The following is a 19656-nucleotide window of genomic DNA, read 5'->3' on the forward strand; positions in this document are numbered from 1 at the left end:
AAGGGTGCCCTGGGGCCTAAGGACTCACTGATGCACCCCCCCCCAAAAGATAAGTGTGCACATGTGCCCTAAGGGCATGTGTGTGCTGCAGGCCACTTTGAAAAATGAACTTTTGTGCATTTTCCAAAGAATGCACAAATTACCATCAAGTTGATGGTAATTAGCGTTTCCTAAAAGCACAGTTTGCATTTAGGAAAGGCTACATGCATTGCATTTGCAATTTAAGTAATTGCAAAAATTTGGGATTACCTAATTTGCGAATGCAAAGCCTTTCATGCTTCAGAAAAGGCCTTTTTGCATTTGCTAATGGGTCGTTTCTGTGGATCGGCCCATTTGAGAGGGAAAACATGCTTGAGGCATCTGGCCCATAGTGTATGGAAGTGATGGTCTGTTACTTTCTTGGGCTCGGTAACCAACATATATATTAAACTCATTCAAATTTATTGAAACTCTGGGCAGCTTTTTACAAACGGTCTAATCTAACCTGTGTCACAGCCTGCTCACATCTTTATGTGGTGAAAGCAAATTTTTGCTCGGATAGGAATCATTCTGTACACCTTTATAGCATATACTTAGAGCCTTCACCTTGTTTTTGAGGTCACCTTACCCTATTTATGTATCACTTGAACAGTTCATTAGGGGTTCTTACTCAGCAAGCCAGTAGTCATACTGTGAAGTTTATTTAATCCAGTTTAATGCCCTGAGTCAGCAGAGCACAAATGGCTCTGCTTCACACTGCACTGGTCAAAAATAGCAGGGCCTGTGCTTATCAATTTGAACTCATTTAAGAAATATACATTGTCCCCTGTAGATCACTACCACATGGGGTATTGTCAATAGTTCTATTTCTATGCAAGGAAATGGATGCATTTTCCCTCACTCACACAAACCTTGAACTATTCGGAACCTGCTCCTTGATGGTAGACAGCAGTACAGCATCATGAAACTATGGGGCATATTTACAATGCCCTATCACCACCACGTCAATTTTTTCAGATGTGAAAGGGGAGGGCAATGGGTGTTGCGGTGGGCATTCCACTGCAACACCCATTGATTTTGACAATTCACCTATTTGCGTAAATAGGAGGCAGCGCCAAACTTAAGACTAGGGAAAACCTGGTCTTAACCAATCAATCAATCAATCAATCAGTACATTTGTAGTACGCACAACTCACCCGTGAGGGTCTCAAAGCACTGGGGTGGGTGGGTGATGCTACTGCTTGAACAGCCATGTCTTGAGGAGTCTCCTGAAGGCCAGCAGGTCCTGGGTCAGTCGTAGGCGGCTGGGGAGGGTGTTCCAGCTTTTTGTGACGAGGTGGGAGAACGATCTGCCACCTGCGGTCGCTCGACAGATGCGGGGGATGGTGGTGAGAGCGCGGTCAGCGGAGCGAGGCTGGCGGTTCAGGGTGTAGAAGGTGAGTCGTTCGTTGAGGTACGCTGGTCCAGAGTTGTGGAGAGCTTTTGGGTGTGGGTGGGGAGCTTGAAGGTGATCCTCTTGTTGACGGGGAGCCAGCAAAGGTCTTTCAGGGCCTCGGTGATTGTCCTTCTGGTACCAGTGGGGATCCATCTGTAGGCGTAACGAGGAGAAATGCTTTTTTTCTCCTCGTTTATGCTGATTCCATATGTGTTGCGTTGTGCAGCACACATAGAAACATCAAAACACCAATCATTGTTTATGCGCAGTAAGGTGTCCCTTCCTGCATATAAACAGTCATTGGCAAAAATGTTTGGAGTTTCTAATGCAGTACACATAGAAGGCACAAAGGGCCATTACTGATTGTTTATGTGCAGGAAGGTATCTCTTCCCCTGCACTGCAGCCACCCTTAAAAATGGTATTCAGCTTAATTTAGCACCAGGGGAAAATGCAGGTTTGCACCGTATTCTTGTAAATACGATGCAGTCCTACGTTTCAGAAGTGGCAGAGTGTGGCGTTAAGCCAAGGAGGCTAACGCCACGCTCCGCCACTTCTCTCGTAAATATGCCCCTATGAGAGTTATTGGTTTGAGCATGCTAAGGATCCACATAATATTAGTCATTTCTGGAGTCCCGGATGAGAAACAGCAACTTTCTGTTTTGCTTGATAGTCACATCAGTGGCATAAGCCATGAATGAGACTACAGAAACCTCGTACAATCGCTCACCCAACAGAGCTGTTGGAGAGTCCTGGTACATCACCAATTCATTGTCTAAGAAGAAATCAATTTGTATTTTTAGTTCAACCACTCTCTGGTCGTCACAAGCATAATATTGCTTGTACTTCAAACACTTTCCATATTTTACTGTGCAGTCCTTGGGTCCCCAATGCTTGATTCTGCTATACAGGTAGGGCCCCTTCATGCTTAATCGTCCACCCCAGGGATGTCTTCTTTGGTTCTCCCACTCGGAATACAGCAACAAGGAACATGTTCTTCAGACAGCTTGACTTTGGGCTGCTCAGTTAGACTTCGAAGACCTCAACTCAATGTTGAGAAACTTTCAGAGTATTCATACTCACTTCATAACTTCCCTTCTGTTGAAAATCACCCAGTCTTCTCTCTGAAGGCCACCATCAACCATTTTGTACTTTTTTGTAAACAAATATTATTTCCTTATTTCTTATTTCGCATATCAAGTTACATACAGTTTCCTTGTTGGCTCTTTGTCCTTCTTTTGTAGTTACAATTTCAGGATAGTTTATCCCATTGCTGCATGGCATGCATCTGTTCCATAGGCAATGATCCCCAACAACTCCCCCCCTCCCTTATCCCCACTGCAGTTGCTATTAGTGTTTTGCTATGCACGTATGGGGCGCCTTTTGTCAATTAAAGTGTTAATGCCCGTCTCTCCTGTTACTAGTCCTCTCCTTTGAGCCTACTGTTAACTTCCCGGCTTATCTAAATTTAATGTCCCTCTGCTGTCAGTGCCTAGGTTGAATCCCATTCTGGACTTTGTCGTATTGGGCGTCCCGGTCGGGATTGTGTCCCCAGTGTTGAATTGCCGGACCCCAGTTCAATGTGTCATACACTCTTCACCAGAGCCTCCTGTGCCCTTGCCCTTTCAATGTTGCCTAGCCCCCTTCGTGCATTCCTAACCACAATCCTGCCCTCACAGCTTGCCCATTTCTCCAGTTCCTGTTTCCACCTGGCAATGCTTGGTACCCCCTGCGCTTAACATTAGCTAGTAATTTCACTCTTGGCTAAAATATAGGCCAAGTCCTGAAATGTGTAGGTGACCTTTGTTTTAGCTGTATGGGGAAATAGGTTAAGAAGAGAGTGTGCCAGTGTACACAGAACCTCCTGGTCTATAATTCAGGCTGTTTCAGTAGTCACTTCCAGCCAACATGTAGTCAAACCCTATCAACTCCAAATCCTATGTAAAACCGTGGGCATTACGAGTTGGGCGGTCGGACCTCCTTGAGACCACCGCCATGGAACCACCTTTACCTAGAGGTGATCCGGCAGTCAAATCTAGCAATATACTTGGCAGGACGGCCGCAGTCCCACCACGCATATTACGAGTTTCCTCTCTGCTGGCAGTGACATGGAGGTTCCTCCTCCATGTCAACCCTGACGTAGATGAAAGAAAAGGGGCCCTAGAGGACCAACTGTGCCTCCTCCGCGTGTGTGCATAAAAACAGGGGGGCATAACGTGTGCACCTCTGTGTGCATATACAACAGTTCCTGCAAGGCATGGAATATTTAGTCCATGCCATGCAGGAACCTTGTGAGGTGTTCTCATTACGGTGCCTTTTTGAAAGGGATCGCAGCATTTGAAAGAGACACTGCCCTGGGAATGCCATGCCGCCCTCCCACAAGACTAAAAATAACTTGTAATCTGGCAGGCAGGCAGTGGCGAGTCTCAGTGGTGTGGGGGTGCAGCAGTGGAGTACCGTCCAACCTCACGCTGCCAAAACTCATAATCGTGCCCTAAGTGTACTACATTCTGTAGCACGCTTAGAAAGATGAACATTCCTCTGCAGATTGTTTGTATGCAAGAATGTGCCCCTCACTGCATTAAAACAATCCTGGCTACAACACAGGCACCCTTGCACCTCAGCACAAGGATTCCTGGATTGGTGCAAGGGAGTACATTGTGTGCCAGCACAAGATGAAGACATGAATGCACCAAATATTGTCACATATGGTGAATTACTACCCTCTCCCTTTTACGTAGTGCAGAAAGGTACCTTATTGAGATGCATGGCCTGAAAGTTTGTTACATCTGAGCCTGGTATTTAGGGCTAGGCACATTTTCCTTCAGCTGGCGTAATCATGGGTAGCTAGGGTGATTTTGTTTAATGCATATTACACTAAGGTCCTTATTACGAGAACAGTAAACCCTCCACCGACAGGATGTTGTTGGCGGGTTCGCCGCCATCATGCAGCCATTTCCGACCCGCCAGATTGGCGATGTGCTGGCAGGCAGAAAGCCCGACCGCCCTGAGTCTGACAGAAGCAATCGTTCCGATTGCCTGTTGGAATGCCCCGCATCCCCAGAATGGTTGCGGTGCCTAGCAGGCACCGCCTGGCTGATTGAGATGCAGGATCACCGCCAGCCTTTCCATGGCAGTTTAACCACCATGGAAAGGCCGGTGTGGGTGTACTGTGGAGGCCCTTTGCGGGACCCCCTTGACCATAGACAGTTTGGTTATTCACTTGGGGGCACAGTGGTGACGGTTGTGTCTTAATTCCATTTGTGGGACTGCCGTCTTATAGGTGGGTGGTCCCCATTCCCGGGACGATGGCCGATGGACTGACGGCCGTCCGCCATCATAATGACCCCCTAAATTCTATTTGTGTATATGGAAAAGACATCATTATGTCCAAAATGGAAGCAAGGTTGTATTTCGCCATAAAATATAATGCCAGATGCATTTTTGCATTTTACATAATTATCCGTACTTTTGCTTTACTTTTCTGAAGCTTTATACAAATAAGCAAATAAAAATTACATACGATGGCATACCCCCTGTAGTGGTAAATCTTGCTAAAAGTCCTATCCTACCAGTGTCAACTGAATCTGTGGTTATGACTGATATTTTGTCCAGGCGGTTCCTTTCAAGAAGTAATTTGACAGTTGATAAGAAGGTAACCCAACATACGCTATTGACATACTCCTGGATTTTTATATGTTAACTACAGTTCCCTACTTCCAAGATGCTCCTTCTGTCTGAACCCATTGCAATTCCTAATAAACAAAATAACCGATATGGGTCACTTACTGCCTACTCTAAATACCTGCCTTCTCAGCATCAGTCCAGTGGCGTAAACATAAAATGATGGGGACCCCCAGAAGAATGTAATAAGGTTCTCCTGAGTCTCCAATACCTCCCAGATATACATTATCCTTAGGCTGAATTGAGGCCCACTGAAGATTTGGGGCGCCATAGAAGGGTTAGCTGTCTACTTGCGGCACAGGGGCTGCAGGGACCTATGTTACACCCCGTCTAAGCTCTTTATTTGTCTCCTTCCTGATCGGGTTATTGATTAGCAGATGATCAGTCAAATAGCGTTAGTACTTCTGTTGTTCCCTTCCAAAACTGGTCTTAATAAATAGCAGATAAAGACTAATACATTTGGGGCCAGATGTAGGTAATTCTATTTTACCGACTCATAAATACCGAATTTTACCGATTCGGTATTTATGAATCGGTAAAATAGAAGTACCGAGATGTAAGTAAATCCAGATGTGGATTTACCGGATCTTTAAAAGTCGGTATTTACCGATTCGGTAAATACCGACCGGTAATGCCCCATTCATTCCTATGGGCTTTGAAGGAACGGTCGGTATTTACCGATTCGGTAAATACCGAATTTGACAAGGGTGCAGGGGGTGTCACTTTGACACCCTCTAGCACCCCCAAAAAACGTTCGGGGGCCATGTGGCAGGCATACCTGCCCTAAGGGCAGGTCTGCCTGTCATATGGCACAGGTGTGCATGCACACATGTGCATGCACACCTGAATCGGTATTTTACCATCAAATGGAATTTGATGGTAAAATACCGACTTTGTAGGGCTTGTGGGACTCAGAAGAGTCCCACCTACATCTCAATTTTACAGATTCTGTAAAAATACCGACCGGTATATTTACCGATTCGGTAAAATTACCGAAATGGTCTGTTTCCTGCCCCCTACATGTCAAAAGCCAAATACCGGTCGGTAACAGCCGAAATCGGCCGTTACCGACCGGTATTTGGCTACCTACATCTGGCCCTTGGTTTTGATTTTTACATTTGGTGTGGTGTATTTTTGGTAGAGAACTGATGTGGCACTGCTGTCAGTTTCCAAAGGCGAACTTCATACCTTTTGTTTGGGCTTGCCCAATTATTTCTTTTTTTTGCAGGAATTGTTGGGAAAACCGGCTAAAATGATGGTGCTCTCTACCCCCTATTCGCAACTCTTACCTTGTTGGTAGATGCTAGAGACTTCTAATGTTTGGCCAGGTGATTTGTGGCACTACCCTTTTTATTTGCTAACTCACCTATCATTGTAAATTGGTAGAGGTTTCCCTGCCTCAGGATTTTATTTGAACCATATCCAGATGCATGATTCTGTACTTCCTGTGACTTGACGATCCAGCAATATCTGGCCGCCATTACGTTACTATCTAATCACAGCATCGTCCACATCTCAACTGACTGGCCCCCAAGAACTGACTTCGCTTTTGTGGATCAATAGTTCTTAATTTCATTGGACTGGGTGGTTTGGGTTTAGGGGTATGTAGTAGCATTACAGAGAAGGTCACTATTACATTTGTCTTATGATTTACACGCATTATCTCATGATGCTGTGGCAGCTGGGGTTGCTCATTCTAAAAGATTCAAACTCACTCAGTTGCATAAATTGTGTAATCGTTATTCTTTTTTTGTCATGTGGTAATCGAATAAATGACATATGTTCAAAAATTATTCTCTGATTTTTATAGAATGCAGTTGTGTTTTTTTATGCAAAGTTTACTAAACAAAAGATGAAATTACTCTAGGATGCTCAAAGCAATTATTTATTTTGAAAATACTAGATTTAAGTATGTTAAATTTGTGCTCAACAGATCAGCTATGTTGCAGCACTTCCAATCCTGAGCGACAAAATCCTGTTCCCATCATTCCTACGGACAGTAACAAGTGCTATCTTTCAAGTGGATGGTTTGATGCAAATGTTGCTCCTCTTTGGATGGACATGGATTGGAATCCTGATATCAAATAATGACCACGGTCTCCAAGGTAGTCAGATGCTTAGGGAGGAGGCTGCAAAGAATGACATCTGCATTGAGTTCTTTGAAACTCTGCCCACACAATCCAGCAGGACATCCTTAGCCCATGCCATTGATACTGTTCAAAGATCCACTGCTAGAGTGGTTGTGTGCTACACCTATGTGATAGATATAGCACCATTTCTAAAGGAGATATCTCTGCAATGGATCCCGGAAAAAATCTGGATCGGTATTCCAAGCTGGGTTCCATCAAAAGTTTTCTCGTGGAGAGACATGTGGCATACATTAAATGGCACTCTGGGACTGGCAGTGCATAGTGGAGACATCCCTGGACTGAAAGAGTTCCTGTACAATATACACCCACATAGGGACACTAAGGACATATTCATGAAGACCTTTTGGGAGCAGGCCTTTAGTTGCAAATGGATGAACACATTTAATGGAACAAAATCTGGGGAAAAAGAAGGTGAGCAGGCTCTCTGCAGTGGAACAGAAAAACTTGAATCTCTTGATGCTTCAGTGTTGGAAGTAAATGATTTCCGGTACCCTTTTTCAGCATACCAAGCTATCTATGCCTTGGCACAGGCATTACATGATCTGCTTCATTGTAAAGATAAAGAAGGTCCTTTCGCCAAGGGTTCATGTGCAGATCCTATGAATTTTCAGCCATGGCAGGTGAGAGCACCAATGTGTTGAAGGGTCTCTTGTTTGCTTTTGTCTGAGCAATGCTTTCTAAATAGTAGTGTGCTTTAAAAACACCCCCTCATACTCATTCCCACAATCACAGACTCCTGTCTACCTACAGTAGAGTACCATCTTCTGAAGCATGGCTCGCTCAATAAGATAGCTGTGGCCCCAACATTTCATTACCAATTGCACACAACATAGTGAATGTGCTCCCAAATTCTCCTACACCCATTTTTAAAGTCCCACAATATTGTTTGTTTGCAGATGTTGCATTATGTTAAGAATGCACGCATGAGGAGTTCTGCTGGTAGCGAGTTATATTTTGATGCATCTGGAGATTTCCGATCAGTCCTTGATTTGTTATATTGGCACATTACATCCAATGAAACCAGACGCTTTGTGAAAGTGGGGACCTATGATGTCAGTGCTCCCAAAGGTCTACGATTGGTCATTGACAAGAATGTCAGCTTGTGGGGTGGAAAAGGGACTCAGGTGAGAACCATTTTGATTAAAAGTAAACAATACTTTCTACACATTTGTAAAAGGCAGGCCTGGAAAGACAACAGCTGGTCCAAAATTAAATGACTCAAAGTGAATATTTATTACCAAGTAGCAAGCATTCCTTCCCTCATCCTGAACGGGATTCAATTCTGTGATGTCACTAGAAAGTTGATAGTCTTGGGATCTGCCCACCCATCCTTCAGTCGAACTTTACACACACACTGGACACTCTTGGGAACTTGCTGTGTAGAGTTTAAAAGAGCTAACTTCCTAAAGTTTGGGTCTTTAAGATTTTGGCTCATTCAAAGATGAATTCTTTGGAAATGTCTTCCCACAACCCAGCACTAAAAAGGTGAAGAATGTTCCATGTGTAGGCTTTTCGGAGGATAATAGTTGTTGCTTCTGACTCACTCTGTTCTCATTTATAAGAGAGCTACTAGCAGTTTGTAGCACCCAGCCAACAGTTGGAAAGAAATACAAAGAAAAGTCTACCTGGTATTCCACAGTGCCTGAGAGTAAATTCAGATGATTTCATCATCAACTTGGGCAGGCACATGAAATGAGTTCTATTGTTTTCGGTCCAGGAGACAAGGAATCTCTCCTCTTCCACATCCCTATTACAACTTGTAAGTTTTGTAGAAGAAAACCTGAACTAAGTTGTTTTAGTTCCAAAATGTTAAGGTACCTATCATATCCTTCCTCTAAAATGTTCTACATTGCCATTTGAACAGTATGCCATGTTCAAATGATAAGAGAATTCAGACTGGGTCAGCGAGCTCACCCACCACATTTTCAGATTATTCCAGCATGGCTTAGGGGTTCCTTTGCATACAGCTCTTATGCCCTCCTGTAAAGCTACATCAAAGGCAGGAAAGAAAGTGGTGACAGGGACTGGAGTCAGTACTCTGTATGTGTCCAACAGAGGACAACAATGACACTGCCATTTGAAATAATCCTTAGAGAGATTGTATGAGTTTTACTTAGATCCAGTATATGGTAACAAGCATTTGTATTGAAGCTATTAAGTGGTTGCCAGGTCAGAGGAATGTGGATTACCCGAGTGATGGGGATTAGACTAACATTTTTAATTTCATTAAAACATATGCCAGTCAGTCAGTCAGAATATCTTTATTCGACTTATTCAAAGTCATACAAAGAAACAAATACAATTAAAACATGACATAAGAAACATAATTAGGTTTCCTAACATCTAAAAAACATCATACCCAGTATACATTATAAATACTATTTACACAGTTTAAAAAGGATACATTTATATTTAAAACAATACACATAATCTCATTAAGATAGGAAATCTTTTAGACCGGAGATTGTCCAACAGCTTTCGCCCTAGAAGCTGCGACTAAAAAGTTTGCTAGACTAAACGTTGTGCATGGGTTTGTCATGAGCTGTAAATAGAGCAGCGCCGGGCGCACCTGTGTGAACCCTGCTTCTTTAAATAAAGGGAGCAAATATTTTTTCCTCTGCTCGTGATATAGACTACAAAACATGACAAAGTGCATTGTATCCTGCACGGAGAAATTGTCGCAACTGCAAGGGGCGGCTAGTTCTGGCTTCTGCCATCCCTTAAAAGAGCCTAGGTGGAAATGAATAAGATTAAACCTAAGTTTAGTTAATAAAAACCTATGGTAAGGGATTGTTACAAAGCGAAGATAAGGTGCCAAATTAGGAGTGCTAACCAATAGGTAGTGAGCCCTAACTGCTGGTTTCTGCAGCTCAGATACCTCGCGGCAGGCTTCCTTCCCTTCTTTGAATGCCTTTTTTATAAAGGCTATATCTTGGGCCCTAATATTCTCTGGACAGAGGAACAAATCTGGGCGACCCAAATCTTTGAATGATTTACTTAAATAAGCCAACCATGGGATTTTACTATAGTTATCCATTGATTGGACATCCCTCAAAATTTTATGGTTCAGTGGAAGATCGACATTTAACCACATTTTCAGCCACATGATCAATGGTGCTACACTCAATGAGTCCGACAAATATGGTAGGCCAACCTCCTTATGGATAGAATAAGTTGGGGTTGACTGGGGCACAGAAAGGAGAGATCTTATGAATCTATTTTCTGCCCTCTGAATGGGGTCAAGATTAACATACCCCCACAGAGGAGATCCATATGAGGCAATGGCAACGGGTTTACTCTTATAGATCTTCAGCAACGCTTCCATGGGCCTGGCACCCAGCTTGCCAGCAAAACCCAAGAGTGCAGAAGCAGATCTAGTGACTGCCAGCCTTTTTGCACTTATCTGTGGACCCCAGGTGCCTTTTTGGTCGAACAAAACTCCCAGGTAAGGGAATGTGGTTACTTCCGAAACAGGGATCCCACTACAGAAGAAAGATTTGTGTCTTCTCTTCGTACGCTCTCTGCCCATGACCATTGTGTGCGATTTGGACGCATTGACCTTAAGGTCCAGATTTTCCATAAAAGAGCCAAAAGAGTTAAGAAGGACCTGTAGCCCAATACCCGTGCGGGCGATCAGCACGGCGTCATCCGCGTACAGGAGTGCCGGGATATGGACATCTCCTACACGTGGGACATCCGTGCTCAGGCCTCGCAGGTAAGCCCCCAGGCCGTTAATATAGATGATGAAAAGCGTGGGGGCCAAGATGCAACCTTGCCGTACCCCTTTCAAGGATTTAAATAAAGGGGTACGCCTGCCGTTGTTGGAAACTCGAACGGCTGCAAAAAGCTCCTGATGCAGTGTGGCCATAAACATAACCAGGGCTTCATCAATACCTAAATCCAGGAGGATCGACCATAGTTTGGACCTGTTAACGAGATCGAAGGCCGAGGAGAGGTCCATGAATGCCAGATACACTGAACCCTCCTTAGCCAACGTGTACTTAGAGATGAGTAGATACAAATTAATGCATTGCTCTATTGTACCTTTACTCTCTCTGAAACCATATTGTAGTTCACACAAACCACCGCACCCCTCAACATTCTCCCTCAATCTTGATAAGAGGACTCTCCCCAAAATCTTTACGGTAGAGTCCAAAAGGGATATAGGCCTGTAGAATGCTGGGTCGTCCCGCTGCCCTTTATTTTTGTAAATGGGGACGATGGTAGATGTAGCCCATGATGCAGGAGCTGAGTTATCGTTAACAGCATTAAACACGTTGGACAACACCCTCGACCACATTTTAGGTGAAAACATGAAAAAGTCGGCCGGAACTCCGTCGGGGCCAGGTGCCTTGTGTTTAGTGGTTTCCGCGAGTGCCTTTTCTACTTCTTGGGGGCTAAAAACAATTGGATGTACAGGCCCGTTGGGCAATAAGCCCCTGTCAATATGCTCATCAACTAAGTCACCCCCATATACATTTTTGAAAAAAGACAACCATTTATCCTCAGTAATCACACAATCCATTGGTAAATTGCTGTCCTCCGAAAAAAGGGGCTGCTTAATAAGTTCCCAGAATCTCCTGCTATCCTTCAGCACCGCCGCCGAGGGGAGGTTATCCCATGTTTCACGTTTAATGGAATCTTTGCGGTTCTTTACTGCAGCCTTATAAATTTTCCTAAGCCTCGCAATTTCCTCTTTTACTCTTGGGACAATTTTTAGAGCCACCAACAAATCTCTGTGGGCCTTCGAACAAGCAGAATCAAACCATCGCTTGTGACCCTGCGCTCCCTGAAAGGGTTTAGCTAAAAGTTCGTTAGAAACCTGGACACATATTTCCTCATAGACTGATACCATGAGGCTCCCTTGGGTGTCAGGGTTCTGACAAAGCTCAACCTGAGATTTAATCTTAGGGAAGCATTTTTTATAGAAATTTTCCGGGATCACATTCGCCCATTTAACTCTTCTGTCTTGATCTGTAGTCCTCAAGGAATGGGCTGGTTTTATAATCGATGGTGATGCGCCCATCTGGCTGCCCCACATCACTTCTAGTAGTACTGGATTATGATCACTGAAGTGAGTTACTATCGTGCTATATGCAGCAGTCAAATTTAGGATGCCAAGAGAAACAAAAATATAATCTATCACAGACCCATGATGACTGCCGGTAAAAGTTGGCGTTCTCAGACCGAAATTAGGTTCATAGAGGTTGAAGTTTGCAAGTAAGTCCTCAAGCTCCTGACCCTCTACTGAATGTTCGAAATGAGGTGCTACTGGGGCGTCATCATCATCTTCGCTGACTTCTCTTCCCTTACAGGCTAAATTGCATAAGTGTATATTAAAATCACCTAGTAAAATTAACTCAGATGCAAAAGAGATATTCTGTGGGACTGAATTTAAAATACTATCTAAACTGGCAATATTACGCCCTTCATATGCGCTGTTCCCAGAGTTATAGAAGTTAACGTATAAGGTCCTACGGGTCTTATTGATGACCCTTTCAACAATCAGTATATTGTCAGATTCGGACCTAATCTGCCTGTAACTTCCTTTTAGGTCCAAGGCGAAAAAAAGGGCCAACCCACCTTTAGCCCTACCTGTTCTGCTTGGGACAGCTGGGCTTATAAAGCTAGTGTATCCATCCCACCAGATATTACTAGATGTGTCCCAAGTTTCTTGTAGGGCAATAATGTGGTGCTTTGAGATAAAGCTCCACCATACCGGGTCCTTACGTTTGGTGTTCAAACCTGCCACGTTCCAGCTTATGATCTTACATGACTCCCTACTAGTCATTAACTTGCTGCCACTCTCTGATTCTCCAACCACTGCTGCCTGCGATGGTGAAGCCTCGGTGATTTTTGCTTGACGGCAAAGCTGTGTGCCCACTCCACCCAAACCCTGGTTACGGCCAGACTCACCCCCAGATGAGGTTGCTTGCTGACCTAGAGTGGTAGATGGTTGGGGCTTAGTGGCTACATTAGGCGTAGAAAAACTAAGGAAATCATCAATGCTTAAACCATCGCTACGAGAGTTTTGACTAGTCGAACCCACATTATTTTGGTCAATACCTGGTTCGAGTCAATCGCACGTGTTAAGGTCAGATAGGGGGCCAAACCTATTACCTGTAGTAAAGCCCCAAGCAGATGGGGTAGCTAACTGAGCCTGACCGTTATGGGCTAAATTCCACAAAGGATGTGGAGTAATTGGATGAATCAAAGAAGGGTCCATTCTCTGCCACCGTGTTGGCATGATACCCCGTGCACTGTGATCGTACCCCAGTGCGCCAGGCCCCCACCCGTTGGTTCCCAACCCATACTGGTGAACCGGCCGAATATTTTCCTCGTGCGGGTAAATGGGTCTTCCTGACTCTCGCTGTACTACAGGCGGGAACCGGTCATTTACATATAGCAGGCCCATGGCCCCTCCCCAGCTACTGTTGTTACTATACTTGTTCTGCCTGTTGATTTTATGTATGGTAGCGGGTTGAGGCTCATTATAGAAAAAACCAAGAGTTAATGGGACTATGGAACCGTTGCGCCGCTGAGGTGGAAAGACATTGCTCAAGATTTCAGGAAGGACCTCGGCGTTTGTGAAATTTAGGATAACACAATCGCCTTGAAACTTTTTCGGCTTGCTGCCAATCCAGGGTACCCTCCTGGTCGAAACTATGTTTCCTGCCAATTTATCAAGCCCTTCTTGCGCCATATACATGTTGTTTGAGAGCCAATGTATGGCTTTATCTTTGAGACCCTGATCTGACTCTGTTTTGTCTTTTAGCAAAGGTGGAACATTAGCCAGCACCAAGACTACCGGTGAGGCCTCCGCGATAAATTGGACTGGGCTGGCCTCTTGATGGCTTACCACTGTTGCAGCAGTGGAGATGGTATGAGGGTCCCCAGTTACGCCATTCTGATCCGGAACAGTTAATATTGATGATGAGGGTAGGGGTAACAACCCTTGTTGAGTGGGCTGTAAGTTATTATCAGTAGAAGGGGCCTCCTCATCCGTGGATATTAGGTCCGCGACGAGGGAAGATAAATTCTCTAGCTCCTTAGTCAAGTTACTATGAACCCCCCCCAACTTTCTGACTTCGGCAGTTAATTTGTCCACTTTCCCGATCAGAGGTTTAATGATGGTCTTAATTTTGATATCTATCATATCTTGAAACCTGTTGAAGAGGTCATCATCGATAATGCGCTTGGACTCGTGATCGACCTCGCAATCTAAATATTTGCCCAAACGCCTGGAAGGAGGTGTGGCAGGCTTTTCCCTTCCCAATTGTTTCCCCCCTCGTTTTGCTGTTTGTTTCCTACATGCTCTAACAGCACGAATGGATGGAGGCTGGGGCTGGAGATCCTCTTCCGTGGCTTCTATCTGAATACTTGATTCAGAGATGACATTGTCTGATAGATCAATAAGATCTTCTCTATCTTCGCTGTTCATGGCGGAATCAGGGACAATGGTGGCCTCCATGTGGTTGGCTAAAGGATTAGAGTCAGAATCAGCTGAGTTATGCTGTACACTTCCTGTCAGGGAATCGGACATAGCTGTACTTGCAGTACTTGTAGGTGGGCTTTCTGCAGGCAACACAGGTGATTGGCTTAGGCCCAATGATTGCCTTCGTTTGCTGTTAATACTACTCACCACTTGGACCAGGTATGAATCAAGAGTGTTCACAGGTTCAATAGGGGGTGGTACCAGTTTTTTCCCCATTCCTTAGACTCTTACTCTGAATGAACACACGATCAACACTAGTGTTAGTAAGAAGCCAGGTCAATAGCTGATCGTCGCAAGAAATACTATAAGTTTTGGAAGGGCTATGAAATGATAAATAATAAATATCTTCAGTAATATAATACGTGCCAAGTAACAGGCCGATAACAGTACCTTTAATCCACACGATTGTTTCCGGGAGATAGCCTTTCCTCGCCTCGGAGGGCCTCAGAGGGCCCGCCCTTTGCCCGGGCTTAGCCCCTGGCGTCCCGCTCGCGTCCCGCGACGCTGAGGGCTTGCAGCTTTGTAGAGCCCCTCCCGGCGCTTTTGCCGCGTCGGGGAACGCGCCGCCGCTGAGCCTGATGGGAAACGTAGTCCCAAGGCGGCGGCGCGGCTGGTGGCGGGATTCCGGTGTTGGTGGCTGGTCCAAACAGACTTTCTGTCCGAGCGCTCCCTCTCTCAGACACAGGCAGGTAAGGTACTGGACAAATTCTGCGTGTTTAGTGGCTCCCCCCGCTCCACCGAGGGCTTGCAGCTTTGTAGAGCCCCTCCCGGCGCTTTTGCCGCGTCGGGGAACGCGCCGCCGCTGAGCCTGATGGGAAACGTAGTCCCAAGGCGGCGGCGCGGCTGGTGGCGGGATTCCGGTGTTGGTGGCTGGTCCAAACAGACTTTCTGTCCGAGCGCTCCCTCTCTCAGACACAGGCAGGTAAGGTACTGGACAAATTCTGCGTGTTTAGTGGCTCCCCCCGCTCCACCGAGGGCTTGCAGCTTTGTAGAGCCCCTCCCGGCGCTTTTGCCGGGTCGGGGAACGCGCCGCCGCTGAGCCTGATGGGAAACGTAGTCCCAAGGCGGCGGCGCGGCTGGTGGCGGGATTCCGGTGTTGGTGGCTGGTCCAAACAGACTTTCTGTCCGAGCGCTCCCTCTCTCAGACACAGGCAGGTAAGGTACTGGACAAATTCTGCGTGTTTGAAAGATATGCCAGCAATACTCTCATTAAAAAGATATATGTCCAATAGCATATATCTTTCAAGATCTAAGTCCCTTTTTGATTTAAGATCACTCACTAGCCTCTAACAGTGTGTATCCCCTGTGCAGGTCTACTTTAAAAAGATGCACAATAGGGACAGAACATGTTGCATACATAACAAAAATACAAAGCGTCCCCCTAGGAATTAATTTACAAAAATGTATATTTTACTATCAGTCACAAAAGTGATCACAAATTAACCAATGCAAGGGAATTAGCACAAATGGCACAAGAATGTCATTTTCGTTTTGTGCTGTTTTTTATTATTATTATTATTTATGGATGCAACATGGCAGCACAGATACTACTAGAATTCCAAACTTAATTAATAGTAGTATATAACACCTTTAGCTTTTTGTATGGGGAATCAAGATACCATACATAACAGAACTTTCAAATTATATTACATCAACTTCAAGATCACAAAAGATTCATGTGTGAGCAAAACGATGTTGGGCGTCGACGTTTCGGTCCACCGTCCGTCTACACAATCCACAGGACCATCATCAGGACGAAAAAGTTGCACATATATATCTAAAAAAAAATATATCTCATATAAATAGGAAATATCCTTAGTATCCCTGCACATAAAGTCTACTCACCCAAAAGAATAAAACCAGTGAGACACACCCATAGTGTGAACCAATACACTTTATACAACAGTGTATACATGGCCCCAATCCAACACCAATGTGTACGATATCAAGTGTCTAATCTCAAGTGAATAACACCATCCCTAAATAAACCTACAATTAAAAACATATTACCATTCACTTCCAGCCGGAAGTTGCTAAGCTCCAAAGGAAACCGATGTCCCAAAGTCTAATACAAAAACATAAAAAGCGACACAAACAGTGCAGACAATGCTAAAGTTAGCATAGCTTTCTGCTTTGTCACATGTATAAACCATACTTACAGATGTTCTGAATAAATCTCATTGTCTACATTATCTATAAATCAATCAAAACACTTATTGTAGCCAGATCACATGTGACAGCATCACTGAATAAAAGAATGTTAATATCTTAAATCCCAGTGTACTCACGTAATTCAAACGAGTATCCTGTATCAATCTGGAAATGCAAACATTAACAGGATTAACTCTCTGTATGATCTCAAACCGACACCTTAATGCCCAGTTAAGGCACCCAATAGTGTTTCCAAACTAAAAAGGTACTCACAGCAGGATTCTTTTTTCAAGCATATTGATCACCTAGAAAACAATATTGTTGTCATTAATCACCTTGGCAGACCATAGCTGCCCTATATTCCAAACAACAGTACGCAGGACATATCAGTAGCTTATTCAAAGACTTACTTCGTTCTGGAAACCGCAACGTTAGCTCCCCAACCACCCGACTAGAAAAGTCTGAGTGCAGTGACTCCGCCATCTACGCGGTAGAAAACCCTTCAGACGAGCCTGCATGATGACGTCAGTAGTGTAAATCATGCCGCGGCCATCTTAGAGTGGAGGTAAAAGACCTCGCATTCATGTTAGAATATACCTTAATACATCCTACAAAAGCTGATTAATGCATCTAAAGTTAACCAAATGCGAAACAAAATCAAACAACAGAATTTACATTAAAATGCACATGGTGCTACCCTTACAATGCCAATGTATATGATGGAACACCATTCAAAAGATCCTGCTTGGTGACGTCGATCATGTCCCTCGAGCCGTGGCCATCTTAAAGAGGAACTAAAACCTGTTTTAGTGTTACAATAAGCCCGAATAGCTGTCTTAATTATCTCTTCTCCAATTTATCAAATGAGAATCGAAGTAAAACATCAGAATATCCCTGGCGCTACACTCCATGTACCGATGTATTCTATTTACAAATGTCATATTATCAGCTCCCAGATGTATACACGTGATTAGCTGGTAAACACCTACAGGTAAAAAAGTCTTATTGACTAAAACCCTATAAGGCGTCTCGAGAAGATCATCAGTTACTACAAGAGCAACTCTATGGACTACAATATGGGCAGTTACATATTCACAAAACTACGAGGAAAGGGTTTTACTGTCATAAGTGTGAATAGTCTAGTACTAGTGTTTATAAACAGATGATTACCCTTTGGCATAAGATTACAGTGTTGCCAAGGTATGCCATTCAATCAGCGAATTTAGCTCTTTTCCCACAGTATTACTAGTCCAGATCCACTTGTTTTCTTTTAGGGTGCGTAGTCGATCAACATTATGATATCGTTTCGTATTCTTGACAACCTCGAGTACAAACCATTTCATTTCATTTGGTAAATGTGACTTTTGCTGGTAATGTTCTACAAGAGGAGCAGAGATACCATTGCATCTTATACTCGATTGGTACTGTAATACACGCTTCTTAACCTCCTGAGTGGTTTTTTGGATATAAGTCAAACAGCAAGGACATTGTATACCGTATATAACATTTCTTGTGTGGCAATTTGAATGATGATAAAATGTTATTTCCTTGCCATTCAAATTACAATTCCTCATTACACTTGTTGTAGCACATGTAGCACAATTACCACACGGATAATGTCCAGTTATTGGGGCTAAACCCCACTGTGTCTATCGAGGTGGATGGTGGTTCCTTATAGGCCCTCACTAAATGATCTCGTAAGTTCTTGGCTCTTTTGAACGCAAAACGTGGTAGAGCTAACTGCGCCTCAACTTTCTTAATTAGATGCCAATTATGTTTAATGATCTTCTTAATTTGATTTGATTCTGAACCATACGTCGTCACACAAGTTAGAGGTTGGATATTTGTGGCATCTGCAGCTGGTTTTTCTTTTTTGGTCAGTAGAGCCCCACGGTCATAATACCATGCCCGTTTCAAGGCTCGCTTAATTGGTCTGTACGGGTATGACCTCATAACAAGTTTAGATTGTAATACCTTTGCGTCGTGAAAATAATCCTCCCTCTTCGTACAGTTACGTCTCATGTGTAAAAACGGTATACACCTGTTACAACGCATTTTTTACTCCGCACTACCATTACAACGCGACTTTTACTCCGCATACCATTACAACGCATTGCGCTGGGGGGCGCTCTAGGATAGGGAATAAGTATAATTTACTATCCAACACCTTCCCTAGGGTCCACGGGGACTGGAGTTAGAATAGTAAATTATACTTACCACTATCCAGCACCTCTAAGCGCTATGCGTTGTAACGGTATGCGGTGTAAAAGTCGCGTTGTAATGGTCTGCGGAGTAAAAGTATGCGTTGTAACGTCATACATCCGTAAAAACTGTCCAAAAGGGAGGTTATCTCGTAGGTTACGTGGATGGTGGCTATTGTACTTCAATAAGGTATTCCTAGCAGTACGTTTTGTATACAGACTCATGGTTAGAACATTGTTGTCATTTTGAATAGAGAGGTCTACAAAGTTGATAGTATTTCTATTACTTTCCAATGTAAATTGTAAATTTGCATCTTGTTGGTTAAGCCAATGATGAAAACTTAGTAGCTCTTCCTGTGTTCCATTCCATACCATATATACATCATCGATGTACCTAAGATATTGATTTAGATGGCCACCAAAGGGATTGTTGTTATAAATCACCTTCTCTTCGAAAGCAGTCACATACAAATTGGCTATGTCTGGCGCAAAAATTGCGCCCATTGCCACACCCTTGCGTTGGCCATAGAAATCCATACCAAAAATAAAGTAGTTTTCTTTAA

General features: G+C 44.0%; 1 protein-coding gene across 1 annotated transcript in view; it reads left to right on the plus strand.

Annotated features, from left to right (window-relative positions):
• LOC144783895 (vomeronasal type-2 receptor 1-like) overlaps positions 1-19656 on the plus strand; it is a 140839-nt gene that overhangs the window by 108511 nt on the left and 12672 nt on the right. Inside the window, exons 4-5 of the mRNA XM_078662637.1 lie at positions 7030-7866; positions 8143-8370. Coding sequence (XP_078518763.1) covers positions 7030-7866; positions 8143-8370 — 1065 coding nt within the window. The remainder of the gene's footprint in view (positions 1-7029; positions 7867-8142; positions 8371-19656) is intronic.

The sequence above is a fragment of the Lissotriton helveticus genome, chromosome 10 (genome assembly GCF_964261635.1).
Source record: "Lissotriton helveticus chromosome 10, aLisHel1.1, whole genome shotgun sequence".
Classification (NCBI taxonomy): Eukaryota; Metazoa; Chordata; class Amphibia; order Caudata; family Salamandridae; genus Lissotriton; species Lissotriton helveticus.